The 23429-nt window shown below is 35.1% G+C and overlaps 1 protein-coding gene across 4 annotated transcripts in view; it reads left to right on the top strand.

The window, feature by feature from the left end:
• Positions 1-698: 698 nt before the first annotated feature.
• The window catches only part of LOC145279807 (kinesin-like protein KIF2A), a 152362-nt gene continuing 129631 nt past the window's right edge, over positions 699-23429 (top strand). The window contains exons 1-2 of one of the 4 annotated variants that reach the window (XM_080131159.1): positions 699-1125; positions 15542-15636. In XM_080131159.1, coding sequence (XP_079987285.1) covers positions 1071-1125; positions 15542-15636 — 150 coding nt within the window. In that variant the 5' untranslated portion in view covers positions 699-1070. The remainder of the gene's footprint in view (positions 1126-15541; positions 15637-23429) is intronic. The other 3 variants (XM_080131158.1, XM_080131160.1, XM_080131161.1) reach the window with 3 other exon arrangements.

Here is a 23429-nt window from a genome sequence, read left to right as displayed (position 1 = left end):
GGAAAATCTAGCTCTCCAAAAAGGAGCACTTTGGATAGGAACAAAAATAAAAATTGGGGTGCCTGTGCACTTATTGAACCGCGCTATTTTAAGATAGTATTTTCAAGTTAAATTAAAGTTTTACGGCATCTTTTTTTATTATTATAAATTGTTAGGTGAAAGTACAGAATAGTTACAAAACACCCTTCTTTCCCCATGTTAAGAATAGCTTTATAAATAATAACATAATTATTTTAGTACGGTTCAATAAGTGCACCAGTCCCAAAATTGTCTCAGTCATGAAGGATCTCTCCCCCACTGACCAAGGACAGAAAAGGTGAAGTGCAGCATCGGAACAGATAATACACTGTGATCTTGGCCATGATTATTCCTATTTACAATGCCTCCCCACGGGACAGAGTTAGACACCAGGGTCGTTTTTTAATGTGGAGAAAAGGAACAAAAAATAAAAATTGTCTCAGTCGTGAAGGATTTCTTGTCCACTAACAATTATCAAAGAAGAAATGCATATTTAAAGATATGCATATTTACTTGAAAATGGATAACGTCATAAAGAATGATGTCATAAAAGAGGCATAGTAGTTCTTAATAATAAGAGAGAGGGAGAGACAGAGAGACATACACGTGCACAGATTTTAGCAACTACTGTTCATCATTTATGACGTCACACTGATTTCGGCAACTGCCATTCATCCATTTTTAAGTAAATACATTTCTTTCTTTGTATTTGCGAAATGTGCACGGTGACAAGCAAGCAACACACAGTTTTTAATAGTATACACTAGATGTTAATTCTTCCTTTTTCGGTGCTATGCATTTTTAAAAAATCTTTTACGTCGAGCGTCATCACTTTGTTAGAAAGAGCCCTGAACGACCCTTTCCCTATAGAAAAAAAGTTGGTGGAAAATATTATCTTCGGCCTCCCTTTTTTCAACTAGGAACGGACTCATTTTTCTTTATTCGCTTTATATATTTAAGCTTTATGGTTTAACTTTTTTAGGGGGAAAACACACACACACATAAAAATCAACAACAACAACAACAACAACAACAACAACAAAATAACCACTATGGAGTTCGGGTGTTTGGCCTTTGGAATGGACGTTGATATACAACGAACTGATGGTAAGTTTTGGCATAAAATTTATTTGTTTATTTCGGTATCTCTTGTTTTAATCAAGGAGAATAGAAAGTGAATCTTGGATTTACTTCCGGCAGACACGTAATCTTCACTTTCCTTATTTTAGTCCTTTAGTCCTCACATTCTATGATAAAGGGGATAAATTGCTGTTTTCTGGGTCAGAATCTATCTATCTAATAGTTATTATTGGTTAGTTTTTTTATTTTGAATTAGTATTTTTTTTTAAACTCCTTACATTAAGTGGCTTCATACTTTGTCTGGAGCTATTTATATTAAAAAAAAAATGCTGCTGTACTTCTACAGAATAAGAACTAAACTAAACTGACTCTTATCAAAGCAGATTACTGGAAACAGTTTACAAATCAGAAATTATTTATCTCCGTCCCTTGGTGAAAAGATGTGGCACAAGGGTCGGAAAGTGTGATTGAAGAACCAGCATGGAAGAGCACTCTAGCCTGCAAAAGCTGCCTGGACAGCCATGTTGGCATTCTCTAGTAAGCGCAACAAACTAATCTTTTCTCAAAGAGAGAAGGCAAAGCTTGGGAGGGTGGACTGCACAGACTAGCAATATATTATGTTTTGAAAGAAACAGTTTATCTTTTAATCGGCTGCTTTCACTTATGAAGTATTTTATTTCACTTCCCAGATAATATTGGGTCATCAGGAAAAGATATGCCTTCTTTCTTTTGGAGCCTTCTTCTTGCTTGTTAAATTGTATGCACATGTCCAACATTTTCCAAATTTTTAGTACTGCTTCAGTATACATTTTCTTTGCTCTGTATTGTAATTGTTTTCAATTTCATACCGTCCAAAATTCCTTTTAAGTTTGTGTATAATCATGTTTATCGACTGCTTTCACTTGTGAAGCATGTCATTTTGGTTTCCAAATAATGTCGGGTCATCAGGAGAGAATATGCATAATTTCGGGGCCTTCCTTTCATAAGGTATTGTCAATTCAACAAGGACGAGTCGTGTGCTTGTTCTTGATGATAGAATAATGTCTGGCTGTTGTCTCTTTTTAGTAATAACTTTGGGATAATGATCCCAGCCAGGGAAAGTGACTATCCAGTCCCTATCCAATCCAAGAATATTTTGACTGAATACTAATATTGGACCAGCTATATGCTTAGACCCGATCCACATCTTTTCGTTCCTCAGCAAAAATCTTGTGGCTTATGTTAGCCACTTTGTGATTTCTAACTGTTGTATTCAGTTCATCTAGAACCCTGTTGTGCCACCATGTATATCAGCCATTAGCAATGACCACACTGCAGGAACTAAGAACATGTTCCATAGTGTTTTCTTTGCATAAAGATCAGGTTGAATCGTCCCCTTTCTTCCATTTAATAAGGTTGGTTATTGACAGAAGCATGTCATAAATTGAGCATATTATGAAATTCAATCTCAGCAACACCATATGCCAAAAGTCACTCCATGTTTTTTTTTTTAAATTTTTTTTTTTATTACATTTTCACCCCAAACAAGGCACATTGCCACTTTGGTGTAGGGGGCTACTATCAGGGGTAACATCTACTGGGGTACTATGTAGGGATTAGGGCAGCGAGATGTTGGTTCACGTTGCACTTGAACTTATGCATGTCAGTACTGTTGGGGAAGCAGTGACCTGGAATGGAATTCCAAAGTCTAGCAGTTCTGGGGAAGAAACTACTGGAGTAGAAAGATCTTTTACATCTAGGGATCTCTACAGTGTGGGGGTGGGATTTTGCAGTTTGTCGGGTCTGTCGAGGGTGTTCACGTCGTGGGGGCACAAGTGCTTGCAGTTCATCAGAGCATTCACCATTATAATACTTATAGAACAGGCAGAGGGATGCAACGTTTCGACGATGGGACAGAGGCTGAAGCTTAGATGCCAGTTTAGGGCCTATCAGATTTGCGACTCTCTTTTGAACCCTGTCAAGGAGCGAGAGACTAGTAGCCGATGCACCAGCCCAAATATGACAGCAATACTCCATACATGGGCGAATAGTGGCCTTATAGAGGTACAGGATACTTTCGGGTGTTAGAAGTTTTCTAGCACGGTAGAGAGAGCCCACCTTCCTCGCAGCGGCCCTGCCAATGCTAACCTTAAACCCTAAACCTAAGCCCCAACCCTAACCGGCACGATTAAAATTAACTTTTTATTTCTTCCAATTTATGAAAAAGTTGCCTGCTTAGATTTGTATTAGCTAAAAATCGACACACGTCTGTTCCTAACATTGTGACCGGCCTTTTCCGGTTATTGACATAAGCTGCCGAGCGAACCTGAGTAAGTTTGTGAAAATCACGGATTGTACAATGCATAAGCACTAAAAAAAAATAAAAAAAATAAAAAATTGCAAGATGAAGAAAAAATGTACAGACGGCGAACTTTTTTTTTTTTTTTAACCCTAACTAAATTCTAAACTAACCCTAACTTTAAACTAACCCTAACCTATATACTAATTGACTGTTTTCTGACAACTAAAAGTCTTTGTTTAAGATCCTCTCAAGCAGGAAGAAGTGACGGTGGCTCAATGATTAACGACCCAGACTGATGACTTGGGTATGCCAACTTCGAATCCAGTTCGTTCTACTGAAACACTCTAACTTAGGGACATTGGCAACCTTCTGGTCCCTGATATCCTTCTAGATAGAATTCTTACTAGAAAGATATCAGGGAAACGAATGCCATCAAAAAACCATCATGAATGATGCTCAACAAATAACAACAGCAACAACAAAGGACAAGTGTTTTTATATTTTAAGGTCAAGCGGCATAGGGGAAAAAAGTTTTATATTGTTTATCTTCGTCTGAAATAAAAAAATAAATCCTTCTTCATGAAAAAAATACATTCACGTGAGTGCTTATTTTATTTTATTTTTTTTAATGATTAAAAAAATTTTTTTAATTCTTTTTGACCAGCCAAAATTAAGAGTGCTAAAACTGAGCAAAGCGTTTTAGAAACCTACTTAAGACATACATCCTCAGACGTCAATCGACACATCCCCACTGGAACAAAATAATAAGTTGAAATGGTCAGAAATTCATAAGAAGTTTAACATTAACATTATAACACGCATAAAGAAATAAAATGCGTTGTTAACAAAGCCAAAAATAAATCTGCACTACGCCCGAATGGAATATCCTTCTTGCTTTACAAAAGATGATGAAATGGCTATATATAAACTTGGGGTTGGCATCATACAGTCATGTCAGTAACAGAGATCAACGCAAATGGTACCCAAGAAATGGAACTCAGAAACTATAAACCACTTTCTGCCAATCTCACTACTTTATGTAGAAGGAAAATATTTTTGGGTACTAGTGCACCTATTGATCCGTGCTGAAATAATAATGTTATTATTTAGAAAGCCATTCTTAACAGGGGAAGGTTTTTTGTATCTATTCTGTACTTTAACCTTCAAATTTGATAAAAACAGGTATCGTAAAACTTTAATTAAACTTGAAAATACTATTTAAAAGATAGCGCGGATCAATAAGTGCACTAACACCTACTTTTGCAGTAATGGCTTCAAGACTAATCAAATATCTACTATCGAACAGATATATCAATATTTTCTGACAAAATGTGTGTACCTCGAATAGCAGGTTGTCTTGAGCATGGAAGCATGATATGGGAGGCTATCCAAAGAGTGAAAACTAACAAAACTAACTTGGATGTCATATGGCTCGATTTGGCTAATGGATCTGTTTTATCAACTGATTTAACTATCCCTTGATATGCACCACATCTCAGAGGGAATATGCAAGATGCTTGTAGTGTATTTCGATGGGTTTCATATGCGGTTTACCACAAAAGACTACACCATAAATGGGATGAGACACGAGGTGGGAATTGCAATGAGGTGCACAGTGTCACCTATACTTTTCATTTTAGCGATGCAGTTAATTCTAAAAGCTGTAGAATGCCGTGCAAACCCTACTACATTAGGGGGAAGGGAGATGTGAAATGGCACCACTGAAGACTTTCATGGGCAACTCTACGATCTTCTGGCACACGCAAGTTACTTAGTATAATGAACAAACTGATAATTTGGTCCAGAATGACCTTCAAACCTAAGAAGTCTAAAAACCTCTCCATCAGGAAAGAAAAAGCACATCAGCTTTGTAGTGGGTGGTTAGAAAATCCATACTGTTTCATAAGAACCGATAAAAAATTTAAGTAGAAAGTATTATAATACCTTGACAGATTCCAAACAAGTTAAAGTAACAATTAAAGCAGTTGATGAGAGCTTAAAAACGATTGGGTGCTGTCCACTGCAAGGTAAATATAAGGTATGGAGTCTTCAATACATGCTCATTCAAATTCTGTTATGACCTCTTCTCATATAAAAAAAATAGCTATTAAGCATAGTTGAGGCAATAAAAGCAAGGATCAGTAGATATACGAGAAAATGGTTGGATTTGCCTCCAAGATTATCAAACGTAGCACTATATAGCAAACAAGCCAAACTAAAATTACTGTTTGCAAGTAACTGCAGAAGAATTCAAAGCTGGAAAAGTAAGGTTTCAAATAATGCTAGACAATTCCAAGAATTCGGTGGTAAAGACAGTACAAACTTTCTCTTAAAACAGTAAGGAAGTCCGAGATGCTATAAATGAAGCTAAAAAAACCCAAAACAAACCTAGCTCTCAAGAAGTCATTGGAATCACTCAGACAGGAAGATCTGTTCTGGAAATGACCAGCATTCAAAGATGGTCTATGGCTTCAGCCAAAGATCGCTGAGATCTGGTCATTCAGGAAATAAGGAGCAATGAAAAAAATGAAAAAGGTTTGTAAAAGGAATTAAAAATCACAGCAGAAACAATGGACGAACTGAGAAGAAGCTATCCAAATATCCCTTACATGGAGTGACTTTTGGCATATGGTACTGCTGAGATTGAATTTCATAATATGCTCAATTTATAACATGCTTCTATCAATAACCAACCTTATTAAACAGAAGAAAGAGGACGATTCAACCTGATCTTTATGCAAAGAAAACACCCAGACTATGGAACATGTTCTTAGTTCCTGCAGTGTGGTCATTGCTAATGGCTGATATACTTGGTGGCACAACAGGGTTCTAGATGAACTGACTACAACAGTTAGAAATCCCAAAGTAGCTAACATAAGCCACAAGATTTTTGCTGAGGAACGAAAAGATGTGGATCGGGTCTAAGCATATAGCTGGTCCAATATTAGTATCCAGTCAAAATATTGTTGGATTGGATAGGGATTGGATAGGGATTGGATAGTCACTTTCCCTGGCTGGGATCATTATCCCAAAGTTATTACTGAAAAGAGACAACAGCCAGACATTATTCTATCATCAAGAACAAGCACACGACTCGTCCTTGTTGAATTGACAATACCTTATGAAAGGAAGGCCCCGAAATTATGCATATTCTCTCCTGATGACCCGACATTATTTGGAAGCCAAAATGAAATGCTTCACAAGTGAAAGCAGTCGATAAACATGATTATACACAAACTTAAAAGGAATTTTGGACGGTATGAAATTGAAAACAATTACAATACAGAGCAAAGAAAATGTATACTGAAGCAGTACTAAAAATTTGGAAAATGTTGGACATGTGCATACAATTTAACAAGCAAGAAGAAGGCTCCAAAAGTAAGAAGGCATATCTTTTCCTGATGACCCAATATTATCTGGGAAGTGAAATAAAATACTTCATAAGTGAAAGCAGCCGATTAAAAGATAAACTGTTTCTTTCAAAACATAATATTTTCTGTTGTCTGCATGCTTCATAGCGAGTTTCTGCTACTGCACCAGTAGCAAATTTCATTATATTTATATATATATATACGTATATATATATATATATATATATATATATATATATATATATATAATCTGTATGTATATATATATATGTATATATGTGTACATATCTATATGTATATATATGTATATATATATGTGTACATATCTATATGTATATATATATATTTATATATATATGTGTACATATCTATATGCATATATATATGTATATATATATGTGTACATATATATATATATTTATATATAATTATTTTTTACTATAATAATTAAATACCTACAGACACTAGTGTTTCATCCTTTCGGGAATCTTCAGTGCAGGGTGTCACGATTAATACCAGTCGAACGATTCGAACCCAGCAACACGAACCGTCTGGCTCGATTAGCAGAGACCGTATCCATTTGGCTATCGTTAACCACGTGAAATAACGTTGAATTTAAACATTTTAATTTAAAATGTTCATTTGCGTAGTCAGACAGTGATCTAATCGATATACGATGATCTATGCATAAGAGCCAAATTGACCGACTTTAATTCAACTGAAAGTGCTCAACGATAAGAAACGAGTTTCTTAAAGGGGCTGTCATAATTATTCTTTTACTATAATAATTAAATACCTACAAACACTAGTGTTTCATCCTTTCGGGAATCTTTAGTGCAGGGTGTCATGATTAATACCAGTCGAACGATTCGAACCCGGCAACAAGAGCCATTTGGTTCGATTAGCATTATATATATATATATATATATATATATATATATATATATATATATATATATATATATATATATATATATATAATAGAAAGATGCGAGCATGAAAGTAATATGGTTAAGCTTAGACATGGAAAAGTAAAGGACTAGTTGTCAAAACTGGAAAAGAAAAGGACAAGATATTCTAGTAAAAAATATAATAAATTTATAACTTAAAATATTGCAGAATTAAGAATTGATTATATAATGTTATAAATTGAATTAAAAAAAAATTATTAATGCTGCAATAACTTTTGTTTTACTGAACGAAAATTAAATTTCTTTTTCACAATATAGCTGAGAAGGTGATCTATAAATTATAGTAATTGTTTGAAATTTGGTCGAAAAATGAGTGAACGGTGAAGCTTTAAAGCAGTTATAAATGACTAAAACTGCCACTTAACCATATATTCAAACACTACCGTGTTTGAATTATATATATATATATATATATATATATATATATATATATATATATATATATATATATATATATATATATATGATTTGTGAAAGAAATATTATTAAAAACAATTTGCATTTGGAATTTCTTTCTTCTGTATAATCCTCTTTCAGTCATAATGTAGGGAAATTTTGTAGTATTTATACTTTTCCCACTATAATTGCATGTCATGGTAGTTGTATTAATGTGTGATCAAATGTGATACTTTGTTATTTTGTCAGTGGTTAAACATGAAAGCTTCACGGTTTTATGATTTGAGGACTGTTTGCTTACCTTTTCTTATTGTTTTTACCAGTTTTACTCTGTTGTCAAGTTTGAATTTCTATAAAAGCCTTGAGTTACTCCTCCTTATTCACCTCATGACACGAAAGAAGACACTTTTCTTTTCTTTCTCCCTACCCACTTTTAGACTCTTTATTTTCCAACTATTAATTAATTTTCAGCCATTTTCAAGCTATAAATCTTCATGTACCATTTGATGCGTTTCAATTCGTTCTTAATTGGCTCCTTTCTTCTAAAAACTCTTTTCATTATAATTATTTTGTTTCATCTTAGCTATTACTATTCTCACGTTTAATATCTGATTTTAAATTAACAAAAGCTGAAAACTGAAGAGTTTTATTATTAGGATATAATCATTTATACATTGTACAGTTATATATATATATATTTTTGCATAGCATAAAAAAATTGTTCTCGTTTTCCTCGATTCTTTCCTTGTTCAAATTGCCAATTATATTTTGGGATGTAGACTCGCATTTTTGTTTTCCGTCTGTCAATAATTTTCTTTATGAAAATTTGATTGTGAAAATGACCTTGGAAAATGTGCATTTTGATTGGATGGGTTCAACAGCTTTGAATTTTAAAACCATGATTTTCTTTGTTATGCCACAGTTAAATCTGAAATAGAATGTTCACTCTGGTTGGATAGACTAAAAAGTTTTTAATTTATTTAGTAATTAATAAATATTCCCATGTTCAATATTTAATTTAAATGAACCAAAAGCTAAAAACTGAAAAGTTGTTAGGATGTAATAATTTATTTATATTTTTGTATGACATTAAAAATTTTCATTCATTTGAATTTTTAAATGTTCAAATTTCTAATCATATATTGAGTTCATCCTCAATCCCGTTCCATCTGTTGATCATTTTCTTTATGAAAATGTGATATATCGATTGCGATATGACTTTAACATATAGCTTTAATTTATGGATATGAAATGTGCTTTAAAAATTTTTAAAAATGTGATTTTGAGTTTTGTATTTCATTCAAATTTGAAATAAGATTTTCATCCAAAAACGTACAAATTGAATGACTGCAATTCATTTAGGATTCGAAGGAAAAAATGTTTGACTAAAACAAAAGAAAAACTTGATAAAACAAAAAGACAAATAAGTGTTGCATTATGATAAATTTCCCAAAAGCGGTGGTTGTATGAAAAAGAAAAATCTTTTTGTTAAATAAACTTCGATCATATTCTTTTTTTAATCAAAAATGGAAATTAAATTCAGAGTTTAAAAAAAAAACGTGCTTAACTGAGAACATTAATAATAACTAGTCGGTTTTGCCATTCGCAATTTAATTCCTATACCGTACTTGAAATCATTGAAACGAAACTTATCGATACAAAATTGCTATCTGAAACTTTCTCTCTCTCTCTCTCTCTCTCTCTCTCTCTCTCTCTCTCCCGTTCTCTCTCACACGTTTTCTGAATCCCTCAAAACGCACCAGACACATGTACATTCATTTTATTACGTAGAATTAACATTCAAGATTAAGCCTCCTCTTCTTTGCGCATAAAATAAATTTGCATACATGATTACTCTTTCTTTATTTTTCAGACATATATGCTCGCTTTTATTATATAGACTTATCAGTTATTAAGATTGAGCCTTCCGTTCTTTTCTCATAAAATTAATTTTACATAAATGTCTGTTGAAACGAAACAGACATATGTACGTCCATTTTTTTCTATATAAACTAGGGATTATTTTTGTTATGTTTTAAGTGACAGAAATTCTTTACTTTATTTTTATTATCAGTTATGAAGATCAAGCCTGCTCTTTTTTTGCTCATAAAAGTTTAATTTACATATGCAATTGTTCCTCTTTTCTTTATTAATATCAGTTATTATTAAGATTAAGATCATAAAAATGAAATTTATATACGTGATTATTCTTATTATTCTGATCTTTCTTATTAATATCTATATATTAATACGATAGCGTGTGTGCTATTTTTTGTGTCACGCTTACATCCAGGTCGTTTAAGTTTTATGTACTTCCATTTCTTGTCATAAATAATTTTACCAAGAATTCTTCATAAGTTTTGGTTTTGGTTTCGATTTTGATTATAACTGATGGCACTCCAGTAATCTGTTTTTTTTTTTTAATAAATAATTTTATCAAGAATTCTTCATAAGTTTTGGTTTCGGTTTCGATTATGGCTGAAGGAACTCAAGTTATATATATAACATGGTAAACAACTGATGATCCCTTAAAAAAATAAATTATTACTGGTACTATAGTGAATTTGAGAGAGCAAGTTGATGAAGTGATTGCAGACTTACTGACTAAATAGTTTTCTAACGAATGATAAAAAAAAAAAATATTTTTTTGTATAGTTTGAAAGGTTAAAAACTTCCAAGACTACTTTTTCATAAGTTTTTATTTCGGTTTCGATTCAAGCTAATGCACCCAAGTCATATGGATATTTTTTTTTTTCTTTTTGAAATCGCAACTTTATAATATATAAAAATCGATAGAACATTAACTCTATAATAATATATACGAAATCTGCAAGAATTAAAATATCATATTTAAGCGTACTTTATGACCGGGCTTAGCCGGGCGTTATTTTATTTTTATATTTCCTCATATCTTCTTTCTGAATTCTTTACTTCTATCTCATCTTCCATCCCAACAACAACAACAGTTGATAAAAGAAACTGCTGCCAAACCTTTAAGCGCCAAAACTCACTGTAATTGTTTCCTTGCATAGTCTAGAGATGAAGATTATTAGAAGGATAGTTCTGTTGTTCCACCCATGTTGGTACACTCCTAGAATTGTCTTCATTATTAATCAACTACTCTCTCCTCTTTTTTTTTTTTTTTTCAATTTTCTTATGATTTTCTTCTAACTGGGGATGGGGCACCCTGCCGGATGCCAGACATTTACTCATTTTCTCATACATTCCAACCGAGAGATCTTTTTAAGATTCCACCCATCCCTTAAGTATAATTGTTTGAATCTAACTTGCACTTGGTTTACCGGGTATATTTGCCAGGTAGTTTTTGAAATTATTTTTCACGAGTAGATTGCTCCAATAATTACTGGAATGATAGCAATCTTTCTAAGATTCCATTTTCTTTTCAAGTCGCACATAAGATGTGGATATTTCGTTATATTTTCCCTCTCAGCTCTGTTTAGTCCAACATCAGTGAGGACACTTACTCCTACCAAGATTGCTTTTTTCATCTTTTTGTCTCATATCATTACGTAAGATTTAATAGCTCCGTTTTTTTTTTAGGTACATCACTGAAGAAATTGTATAGTCAAAGTGTTGGTGTATGACTTTCCAATTGTCCATTCTCGTATATATTTCCAGCACTTGCTGCTGCATTCGATATTCAACTTTTTACAGACTCCATTGTGTCACATTATATAGTAGCTGTCCCTCAGCAGAATCTTACAGCTGGGTGTCAGGTGGCTCACACTTTTTTATTAATGGGAAACTTTGTGCTCACAGCTAGCTCTAACTTTATCTAAACTGGAAAAAAAATCCACAGCATTTTTGCTGAAATATGATCTATGAATTCTTTATAACAAAAACAAAAATAACAACAACAACAACAACAACAACAGCACACACATTTGTATTCAGGTTTTGGTACAACATCAATCATACTCCCTGTCAATCTTTAACAGACTTTCTGTAGAAATCCATGTGGCAGCAACTCTTTCACGTTTTGTTGATTTAAAGAAACCCTTATCAGAGGAAATGAAACCAAACAAAATGGCGACTTCATAAAGCCAACTGGTCTAAATTCAGCCAACTCTGCTCACAAATAATCAACGAAGAAATAATTAAAAAAAAAAAGAAGCTCTTTCATTAGCACACTAGCTGATATAGAAAAACAAGCCACAAGTTCGCAATAAAATACAGAGAAACAGTTGTAGAGTAGTGGTGTTCATTGAGAGTGTTGAAACAAGAGATAGCCATTTTTCTGAGTTGGCCGTACGTGTCTGCTTGATTTATAAAAAATGTCACCAGAGTTTGACGAAAAACTTCAGTGTTTTCTCTACAATAATAATATATAAATATTTTTCTTTCTTTCTTTTTTTTTTTTTTTAATTCAACCGGAACAAAAATACAAGAATGTAAACAAGTGAGTTGAATTTCTTAGTCGGCAGACGTTATACTAGAAATATAATATAATTCGGAATTAATTCCAGTTGATCTTGAATTTATTTTCGTTCTTCAATACTATGATGATGTCGAGGGGCGAGTGGAAATGCACGTTCATCTACGTTGAAATCTTGACTCTAACTAATTTGTATTTGCTTGGAAAAGTAGCTGTGCAGAACTTAATATTGAGCGTATGTTGATTGCTTATGTATCGAGACACCTATTACGCTGACAGGATTACAACTCGACATAATGCAAGATATTGCGTGTATATATAAATAAAATCGATCTCTCATGCACCTGCTACACAGTAAAAATAAAAATATGCTTACTATATTTAAATATGACTTAAGCACAACCAACTTGCAAAAATGCAAACAAGCTCGGGCAAATAGTTGCTATAAAAAAAAAAAAATTGAAAAATGAAAAATCTGCAACTACAAAAACCTAATAAATAAAACTTGAAAAATAAGCAAACTACTATAGCCCATTTTTAATGAAACTAAATAGAGGAAAGATTACAGATAAAAAAAAAAGAAAAAGCTAATTAAAATTGCAGAATTTAGTTGAAACTTCCAATATGACACTATTGGTGTCATGAATGCATGCAGCGAGGTGCATATTGAAGTGAGAGGGGGGGGGGGTGACCGGACGGAATAGACGAAGAGAGGGCTGAAGAGGGGGTATTGATGTCTGATTGGGACAAAACAGAAATGTCTATGGGATTTTGTCAGAAAGAGAAAAAACAAATAATAATTGTTTTTATCTCATTGTCGTTATATATCTGTTAACATGAAAGGTTGTTTTTAAAACCTCTGTTGAGAGGTATGAAGAGATCCAGAGATCCTTAACTGATTAAGGCTGACAACTTAGAATGGGGGGTCAAGGGTAAAGGTCGCCGCCAAGCATTGTTCGACCTGGAATGACTAATCACTCCTAATTTGGTAATAAGTAAAAACCTCAGTACAAATTAATAGGATAAAAGGGAGAGAGAGAGGCGCTGAGTGGACAAGACGAAGGGTAAGCTCTAAGAGGAAGAAAGATAGGGTGTTTGTAACCACTCTCTGAAAGAAAGGTGGGAAAAAGGGGTTGGATATTTAGAAAAAGGAATTCTAAAAAGAGTAGAGTCGTAGCCAGCAAACTGAATGGCTGGGCTGGTCAAGCGCTTCCGATTTGGGAGCCCTCAGGGTCTGATGTTATGATGTTAACTAGCCTGTGTTAATGGGAAATACTGGTCTGGTCTTACATCGCTATAGTCAGTCACCTCAATTTAGACAGTAGCTGTTATGAAGTAATGAAATTAATAAATAGTTTGTTATTGTTATAAACTGGAGTTCTGTTTGTTTGTAGTGAGGACTCTTCATTTTGCAGCAAGCCGCAAGGACCAGCGGAGTGATTGATGTACCCGGAGACTACCTACACAGGGTAGGAGACGATTCGATCGAGAGGCATAGTGCCCCACCATGAAAACACAGTGGGTGAAGACGATCAACAGGCCAACTTGTGACGGGACAAGTACGATCGAAAGAACACCTGTCATATCGGGTGGAATCTGATGAGGTTAAGGACACCTGATATGGTTGGTGCAGTATCGGTCCTCGTTATACCAAACTATTTATTACTCCCTCAAATTTCAAGAATATAAGATTATTGCAGAGAAAGAAAAACTAAAATTCATGTCAAACAATGAAGAAGATTACAACACCCTCTTCACTATCGAATGTTGTCTTTCCAAGTGGTCTATTGTGTCTGGTTTATCAGTATAAACATGGGACTTTACATATCCCCCCTAAAATAATTTAACGGGATTAAATCGCACAAAGGAGGTAGCCAATTGACAGGTCCATTTCATGAAATTATTTGTTCATCAAATGTTTCTCTCAGTAAATTTATCCTATCACTTGTAATTTGCAAACGCTGCTTGAATGTCAGTTTCTTCGTGATGGATTCCCAAACTAAGCTGAACTCAAAATAACCGATGGTTGCCAAATCTGCAATTAAAGAAAATAGGGTTGTCAATTTAAAGTTCGCCGCTTCTAAAAAAAAAAAAAAAAAAAAAAAAAAAATTACACCCTGTAGATAAACATTAACATTTTGGTGATACCAATTTACCTCTTTTAAAATGTGAAAAGGAACATTTGAACACGAATGCTAAACATTTGTCCCGGAAATAAAACCATATTGCGAAACAGAACTATTTGTTGTATTAAATCCAAAACAATCATTCAATTAAGGAAAAAAAAAATATAGTTAATTAATAAAATGCCCCTTTTTGAAACGAATATGCAAATTAGTTAACCTTACGACTGATATCGCATATGCATAAGCTGATATAAAAGAAGAGTGTGTGCTTTGTGTATAGTTGAAGGTATTTGATAAGATGCAGATATGTATTCGTAATTCGGCTCTGCAACCTCTCTCTCACAGACGTGACGTTATTTGTCTCAGTCTTTCTTTTATGAATATCATTAAGGCATGTTTTCTTCAGAATTGTCCGGTTCTCTGCTTCCTTTGTTCCAACTCGCTGGTCTAGTGGTCTCCATCAATTAGCTGTTTTGATACCTTATTATAATACAACTTCTGACATTTTTCTAATATTTTAATAGCTTCTTTTCAAGAACTGCAGATAGACTTGTGGAACTCTTCCTCTTCTTGACCGTTTTCCTTTTACCTATAACCTAAGGCCAGTACGCGTCGCCTGTCTTTGTGATAATTATCTTTTGTTCTTTCTAGCTCCTTATATCAAGTGGCTTCAAGCCTTGTCTGGAGCGATTTCCATTTAAAAAACAAACTTGAGATAGACCGTTTTGACTTTACAATTAATGTGAGAATGAGAAATGAGCTCAACTTTGCATGTATTCATTTACATGTGAAAATATTTGCAAAATCAAAATGTGCAAATATAATTAAAAGAAAATTTGATCCGTTAGATATTCCTTTATGTTAAAACTTTTTTTTTTTTTTTTTTTTTTTTTGGAATTCAGGTCGTGTGCATTCTGCTGTAATCAGTTCTATCAACAAAGATACAAGAAGCGTTACTGTGGAATGGTTCGAAAATGGGGAAACGAAAGGCAAAGAGGTAAACAACAAACTTTATCCAATTTTTTTTTTTTTTTACAAGGAAGTCACCACTTATCAAGGTCCGGAAGCCACTCGGGGATAAGGGTTATTGCGTGTACAGTAATCGATGGGATAGTATTGTAGTAATCGTTAGTATTGAAGATTTGATAAAGTGTCTTACTTAAGAGGGCGGTTCATCAGGAATTTGTTTATATTGGACTTGAAGACATCCAAGTTGCAGTCAGGTGGGAAACAGGCAAACGGAAGAGAGTTCCACGGGCGTGCACTTCTAAGAAAGAAGCTTTGTTCATGGAATCTACGTTTTGGTTTTGGCACAGATAAAGATTCTTCAACGTAGGCACCTACATGTTATATTAATCCATTTTGGTTACTATTTTCATATTTTGGTCGATATAACCGTCGACCTTCTTCAGGTGCATCTTTCTAAACTCAAGAATCTATATGGCATTTCAAATTTTTTTTTATATACCAATTTTACAAAAAGAAGATTTTGTTGATGTTATGCGATATTGATCCTAAGCAAGTTGAACTGGCTTCTTCCAAAGGAGAAAGTGCCTAGGAAATATTAAATTCACAGACGATCCTCAGTCGCCTGTAATGTTTGGTGCATTTTTGGTCAGGAAGCCAGTATCTTCCGACAGCCTGATCTGGTGGCATCAGATGCCCTAATGGGTATTATCACTCTGGGCCAATGTGAACCTGGGAGCAGTGAAAACTAAGGGCAACTCAGCATTCCCCACAGCCCCCAAATGGGGACTCACCGCTGGATGTCTTTTAAAGTCAGAAGAAGATATCATGATATTTCTAATTGAACTTTGAAAATCCAAAAACGAAACAAAAATTTGGTAAACTTCCAATATACCAATCTATGTTTTGTTTACTAAACGGGCCAATTTTCTAAAAGATGTGATGCTGACGATTAATTATTTATTTTGTGTGTGTGTGGGGGAGGTTTCAGACACATACCCAGTCACTCAAAGGTAACGAAAGAAAATAAAAATTATACTGTAAAAACGTATTTCACTGTAAGCAAATAGACATTAACCTGTAATATTTTAGTGTTAAAAATAAAACGACAAAGATTAAAAAATGTTACTGGTTTGTTTGGACTACTATTCTTATCTTGAGTATTTTTCTTACAACGTTTCAGTTGATGAATCCTCCAGCCTCCTTCAGGTGTATCTTGTCGAACTCGGGAATCTTTCTGGCCAACTCGTAAATCTGTAAGGAAGGTTCAATCTTCAGTGAAGGCCATACTAAGAAATAAGAATAAAATTACTTAACGCTTCTACCCAGTCATGGCTGACAGAACAAGTGAATGCGATCTCCATGGATTAAATAAAGAGTTCCGTTCATAATTTTGTGCAGACTCTTGAGCTCAGCAGAAAGATTCCCAGTTTTGGCAAGATACATCTGAAGAAAGTCGGAGGTTACATCGACCGAAAGCTTATGAAAATGACACTCAAGATGGGAACAGTAGTTTGAAAAATCCAAATGATCCAAATTATCCATCCTGAGCTAAAAAAAATTCCAAAAGATATTATATTTCTACTGTAGATATCAAAATAAATATAGATGTTCAAATTAAGAACATTTGATATGTAATACACCCGATGACCTTTTTTTATATGAATCTTATTAACACTTTGAATCATGTTACTTGTGATGAAGATATTCGCTCCCACACATACTGCATGAAATCACTTTTTTTTTTTTTTTTTATTTCTAAGTCTGTATAAGATTGTTGACAGGCAAAGGGATTCAGAGAGCATCCTATATCTTTACAAATTCACAATTTGCCTGTGTATTGGAGTATTGTTGCCATATCTGAGCTGGAGAATCTACTATTAGTCTTTCTCTTTTAGGCAGGGTCCAAAAAAGAGTCTCAAATCTAATAGGTTCCTCACTATCGGCCAAGCTCCAACCCCTGTCCCATCGCTGCAATGTCGCATCCCTGTGCCTGTTTTACAAGCACTTTAATGGAATGTGCTCTGACGAACTCATAGCACTTGTACCTCCCCTCGACATAAATACTCCCAACTAACCCGACAAGCAGCAAAATCTCACCCTACACTGTAGAGATCCTTAGATGCCGGAACGCCTTCTACTCAAATAGTTTCTTTCCTCAAACTGCTAGACTTTGGAATTCTCTCCCTATTTCCAACTTCCCTGACTGTACTAACCTGCAGAAGTTTACATGTATATGCACAAACATTTCACTGCTCAATCCCCTGTTAGACACGATCTCGTAGTAGTTCCTTACGTTCCAAGTGACAATATGCCTTGTTTGGAGGTAAAAATAAATTAAAAAAATAAATAAAAAATCCAACCCATTGTTATTCCAAAATTGAATGCAGTAAATGTGAAGAATAGTTAACAGTTAAACTCACCCCTCAAAAAAAAAAAAAAAAAAAAAACACACACACACACACACATACAATTTATATCAAACCCATTAGAATGAAATTCTCTACCTACCCAGCCAAGTTTTAATGTTTAGAACACTTTTTATTTCGCACTTTTTCATCTTTATAGACAGGATTGTCTATCTTAGTCGACTTTTAATAGCTGCCACAACATGACTACATTTGTCGCTAGCCATTAAAAGTTGATTGAGAAAACAAGTTATAGACGAAAATCTATGAAATAGAAAGTGTAATAAACGTTAAAATTTGGCTAGTTTGATAGAGAATTTCATTTGAATGTGTTTTATATAAACAATCACGAGGTTGTCTCCTCAGCAACCGACAAGGCTAACATGCTTGCCAGTCGGTTTGCCTCAACGCCACACTGGACCCTTCCAACCACCCCCTACCTAACTTTCCTATGTATTCAGACGCCACGCTAGACGATCTGAAAACCACCCCTGCTCAGGTGCATGCTATCATAAAAAACCTTGACACTTCAAAAGCATGTGGACCCGATCTTATCCCAGCTGTGCTATTAGAAAAGTGCTCAGCCGAAGTAGCTCCAGTTCTCTCCAAACTCTACAACAAATGCCTTAATGAAGTTTGCTTTCCGGGCTGTTGGAAAACTGCTTCTGTTGTACCAGTATTCAAGAATTCTGGCGAAAGGACTGACCCATCAAATTATCGCCCCATTAGCCTCCTCCCACTTTTTGCCAAAATATTTGAGACCTTAATTAACCATGCTCTAGTCCATCACCTTACAGATGCTAAACTTCTGACTGACAAACAATATGGATTTAGACAAGCCCGTTCCACAGCAGACATCCTAACTGTAATCTCTGAACGCATATACCATTCACTGGACAAAGCGGGGGAGGCCAGAGAGGTAGCTCTAGATATATCTAAGGCTTTTGACAGGGTATGGCATGAGGGTCTCCTCAGGAAAATTAGATCATACGGTATCACTGGTAGAATACTTAACATAATTAAATCCTTCTTAGATAAGAGAAAAATCCAGGTTGTCCTTGACGGTTGTACATCTAAACAATATGATATAAATGCGGGGGTGCCCCAGAGTTCTATCCTTGGACCTCTATTGTTCCTGATATTGATAAATGACCTCTCCGACATAATTGCCTCTGAGATGGGTATATATGCTGATGACACCACACTCTATGGCAGGCACAACAGGAAGACGAATGAACACAATTCTAAAGAAATGGCAGAAACACTAGAGGAAGACCTCCAATCTGTGGTGGAATGGGGACAAAAGTGGTTGGTCGCGTTCAATGCCACCAAGACTAAACTAGTTTCATTCAATAATTACAAGAAACCCTCTCTACCACCTATAGCAATGGCCAACGACTCTTTATCTGAGAGTACATCTTTCAAACTCCTTGACCTAACGTTCACAGGAAACATGAGTTGGAACAATTACATTGAAGGCATTGCCAGGGCTGCTGCAAGAAAGGTGGGCTCTCTCTACCGTGCTAGACAACTACTAACACCCGAAAGTATCCTGTACCTCTATAAGGCCACCATTCGCCCATGTATGGAGTATTGCTGTCACATCTGGGCTGGTGCATCTGCTACTAGTCTCTCGCTCCTTGACAAGGTTTAAAAGAGAGTCGCAAATCTGATAGGCCCTGAACTGGCATCTAAGCTTCAGCCTCTGTCCCATTGACGAAATGTTGCATCCCTCTGCCTTTTCTACAAGTATTTTAGTGGTGAATGCTCTGACGAACTGCAATCACTTGTGCCCCCATGACGTGAGCACCCTCGACAAACCCGACAGGCTGCTAAATCCCACCCCCACACTGTAGAGATCCCTAGATGTTAAAGATCTTTTTACTCCAATAGTTTCTTCCCCAGAACCGCTAGACTCTGGAATTCCATTCCAGGTCCCTGCTTCCCCAACAGTACTGACGTGCAGAAGTTCAAGTGTAACGTGAACCGACATCTTGCTGCCCAAATCCCTACATAGTACCCCAGTAGTTGTTGCCCCTGATAGTAGCCCCCTACACCAAAGTGGCAATTTTCCTTGTTTTGGGTGAAAATGTAATTAAAAAAAAAAAATTACGCGTTTTTTTTTTCTGGGGTGATCAACTGTTAACAGATACCAAATTTCCATTAGTAATAGAAGTAATAGTATAGTTTAGGCACGGCCAAACCAGAAAGTGGGAGTAAATAATTTTTGACGGAGTCTCTCTTTAAAAAATCTACCAAAACTCAAGTAATTATCCAATCAATACGAAATTTAGTGAAGAATGAACTTTATAATAGTGTACTTTTTTTTTCATAATCGATATATATATATATATATATATATATATATATATATATATATTGCCTACAAACCCTACCTCGTTATTCGTGGGTACAAATATGCTCAAAAAACAATCAGCCAAAACTGAACAAAATATATTGTATTTTGGAGAGAGTGAGGATTGTAGATTAAAAAAAACAAACAAAGAAACAAACAAAAAAAACAACTGCACACGTATCAGATTTTAAGGTTGAAAATCCAAATCAGATTAGCAAAAAAAAAATATATATATATATATTTTCTTATTTTTATGAAAAACACTAGTTTTAAATCTTTGAAAAATAAATTAATAATTTTCTTTTAGTGAGCCCAATATTGCTAATATACCATTAAATAGGAAATTCTTTGAAGAATCAATATCAAAACAAAGAAAAAAATTGATAAATAACTGTCCATTTTTAAAAAAATATATCAATTTGTTGTTACTTAATGTTAACTCACCTATGGTAGACCAAGCATGATACTAGATGCAGAAGTTGTCTTCAACACATATGGCGCCTAGCATCCCCAAAATGGTCACCCATCTGGTACTGGCCAGGCCCATCATTGCTTAACTTCGGGGGTAATGTAGACAACAAATACATATCACTTTTTTTTCTTTTTTTTTTTTTTTTTAATTACATTTTCACCCCAAACAAGGCACATTGCCACTTTGGTGTAGGGGGCTACTATCAGGGGAAACATCTACTGGGGTACAATGTAGGGATTAGGGCAGCGAGATGTTGGTTCACGTTGCACTTGAACTTATGCATGTCAGTACAGTTGGGGAAGCAGTGACCTGGAATGGAATTCCAAAGTCTAGCAGTTCTGGGGAAGAAACTACTGGAGTAGAAAGATCTCTTACATCTAGGGATCTCTACAGTGTGGGGGTGGGATTTTGCAGCTTGTCGGGTCTGTCGAGGGTGTTCACGTCGTGGGGGCACAAGTGCTTGCAGTTCTTCAGAGCATTAACCATTATAATACTTGTAGAAAAGGCAGAGGGATGCAACGTTTCGACGATGGGACAGAGGCTGAAGTTTAGATGCCAGTTTAGGGCCTATCAGATTTGCGAATCTCTTTTGAACCCTGTCAAGGAGCGAGAGACTAGTAGCCGATGCACCGGCCCAAATATGACAGCAATACTCCATACATGGGCGAATAGTGGCTTTATAGAGGTACAGGATACTTTCGGGTGTTAGAAGTTTTCTAGCACGGTAGAGAGAGCCCACCTTTCTTGCAGCGGCCCTGGCAATGCCTTCAATGTAATTGTTCCAACTCATGTTTCCTGTGAACGTTAGGCCAAGGAGTTTGAAAGATGTACTCTCAGATAAAGAGTCGTTGGCCATTGCTATAGGTGGTAGAGAGGGTTTCTTGTAATTATTGAATGAAACTAGTTTAGTCTTGGTGGCATTGAACGCGACCAACCACTTTTGTCCCCATTCCACCACAGATTGGAGGTCTTCCTCTAGTGTTTCTGCCATTTCTTTAGAATTGTGTTCATTCGTCTTCCTGTTGTGCCTGCCATAGAGTGTAGTGTCATCAGCATATATACCCATCTCAGAGGCAATTTTGTCGGGGAGGTCATTTATGAATATGAGGAACAGCAGAGGTCCAAGGATAGATCCCTGGGGCACTTCCGCATTTATATCATATTGTTTAGACGTACGACCGTCAAGGACAACCTGGATTTTTCTCTTATCTAAGAAGGATTTAATTATGTTAAGTATTCTACCAGTGATACCATAAGATCTAATCGTCCTGAGGAGACCCTCATGCCATACCCTGTCAAAAGCCTTAGATATATCTAGAGCTACCGCTCTGCCCTCTCCCGCTTTGTCCAGTGAATGGTGTATGCGTTCAGAGATTACAGTGAGGATGTCTGCCATGGAACGGGCTTGTCTAAATCCATATTGATGGTCAGTCAGAAGTTTAGCATCTGTAAGGTGCTGGACTAGAGCATGGTTAATTAAGGTCTCAAATATTTTGGCAAAAAGTGGGAGGAGGCTAATAGGGCGATAATTTAAGGGGGCAGTTCTTTCGCCAGAATTCTTGAATACTGGTACCACAGAAGCAGTTTTCCAACAGCTCGGAAACTTACCATTAAATAGGAAATACTTTGAAGAATCGATACCAAAAAAAGAAAAAATCGATAAATAATTGCACTCTTTCGGCAATTTATCATTACATGATATTACCTCAGCTATGGAAGATCATAAGGCCTACAAACAGTTGTTCGTATTTACAAACAGTTGTTATCTCTCCCTTTTCCTTTTTGCTGTGACTTGCTCTTGACTTAGTTTAAAGTGTGGGGGAGTGAGATAAAAGATGGAATTATTTGATGTTGTATGAATGACCTGAGTCGCCCCTAAAAGCCAAGGAATAGGACGAAAATAATACCATTCCCCCAAAATAATAGTTTCTTTGCCCCTCTCTTTCTCCTTCTTATAAACCAAACACAAACCAGAACTGTCCCTCATCATCTCTCTCTTCCCATCTCTCTCTATCTCTCTCTCTCTTTCTCCTTAACTAAGCCCTAGCCAGCATGACAGGCAAGTAACCAGTACACTCCTAGTCACCGACCCAACAAGACGTACGTTGCCGGCGAACATTATTAACAAGACGTGTACTCTCTCCAAAATGTAAAAAAGCAAATAAAGTTCTTTCCTTTTAAAGGTTAACATTGGTATTACTTTTATCATCCCAATTACCACTAATAAAGACAAGTGCCACCCAGTCTTACAATGTCATAATATTTTTGCATATTCTTATAGTAAATCATCCTAAATCTTATTCAGACAAAAAAAATTAATTGATTCAAAAACCTTTTTAAAAAAATATTTAAATGTGTTATCTATTGAGACAAAAATTGCAGTGAATGGTGTTTTTTTTTTTTGAAAATTTGAAATTTAAAATTCTATTAACTTTATTCTATTAAAAATAGTAGAAAAAGTTTTATTTTATTCTGCTTTTCATATGATAAAATTCAGGCTTTTTATCTTTCTAGGAAAAAAAGTTGCTTAAGAATAATGGATTTTAATAGATTTTAATTTGTTAAAAACAAACAAAAAAAAAACAGAC

Source organism: Euprymna scolopes, chromosome 7, assembly GCF_053919585.1.
Source record: "Euprymna scolopes isolate OS-2025 chromosome 7, ASM5391958v1, whole genome shotgun sequence".
NCBI lineage: Eukaryota > Metazoa > Mollusca > Cephalopoda > Sepiida > Sepiolidae > Euprymna > Euprymna scolopes.
This window is presented reverse-complemented; position numbering and strand designations above follow the sequence as displayed.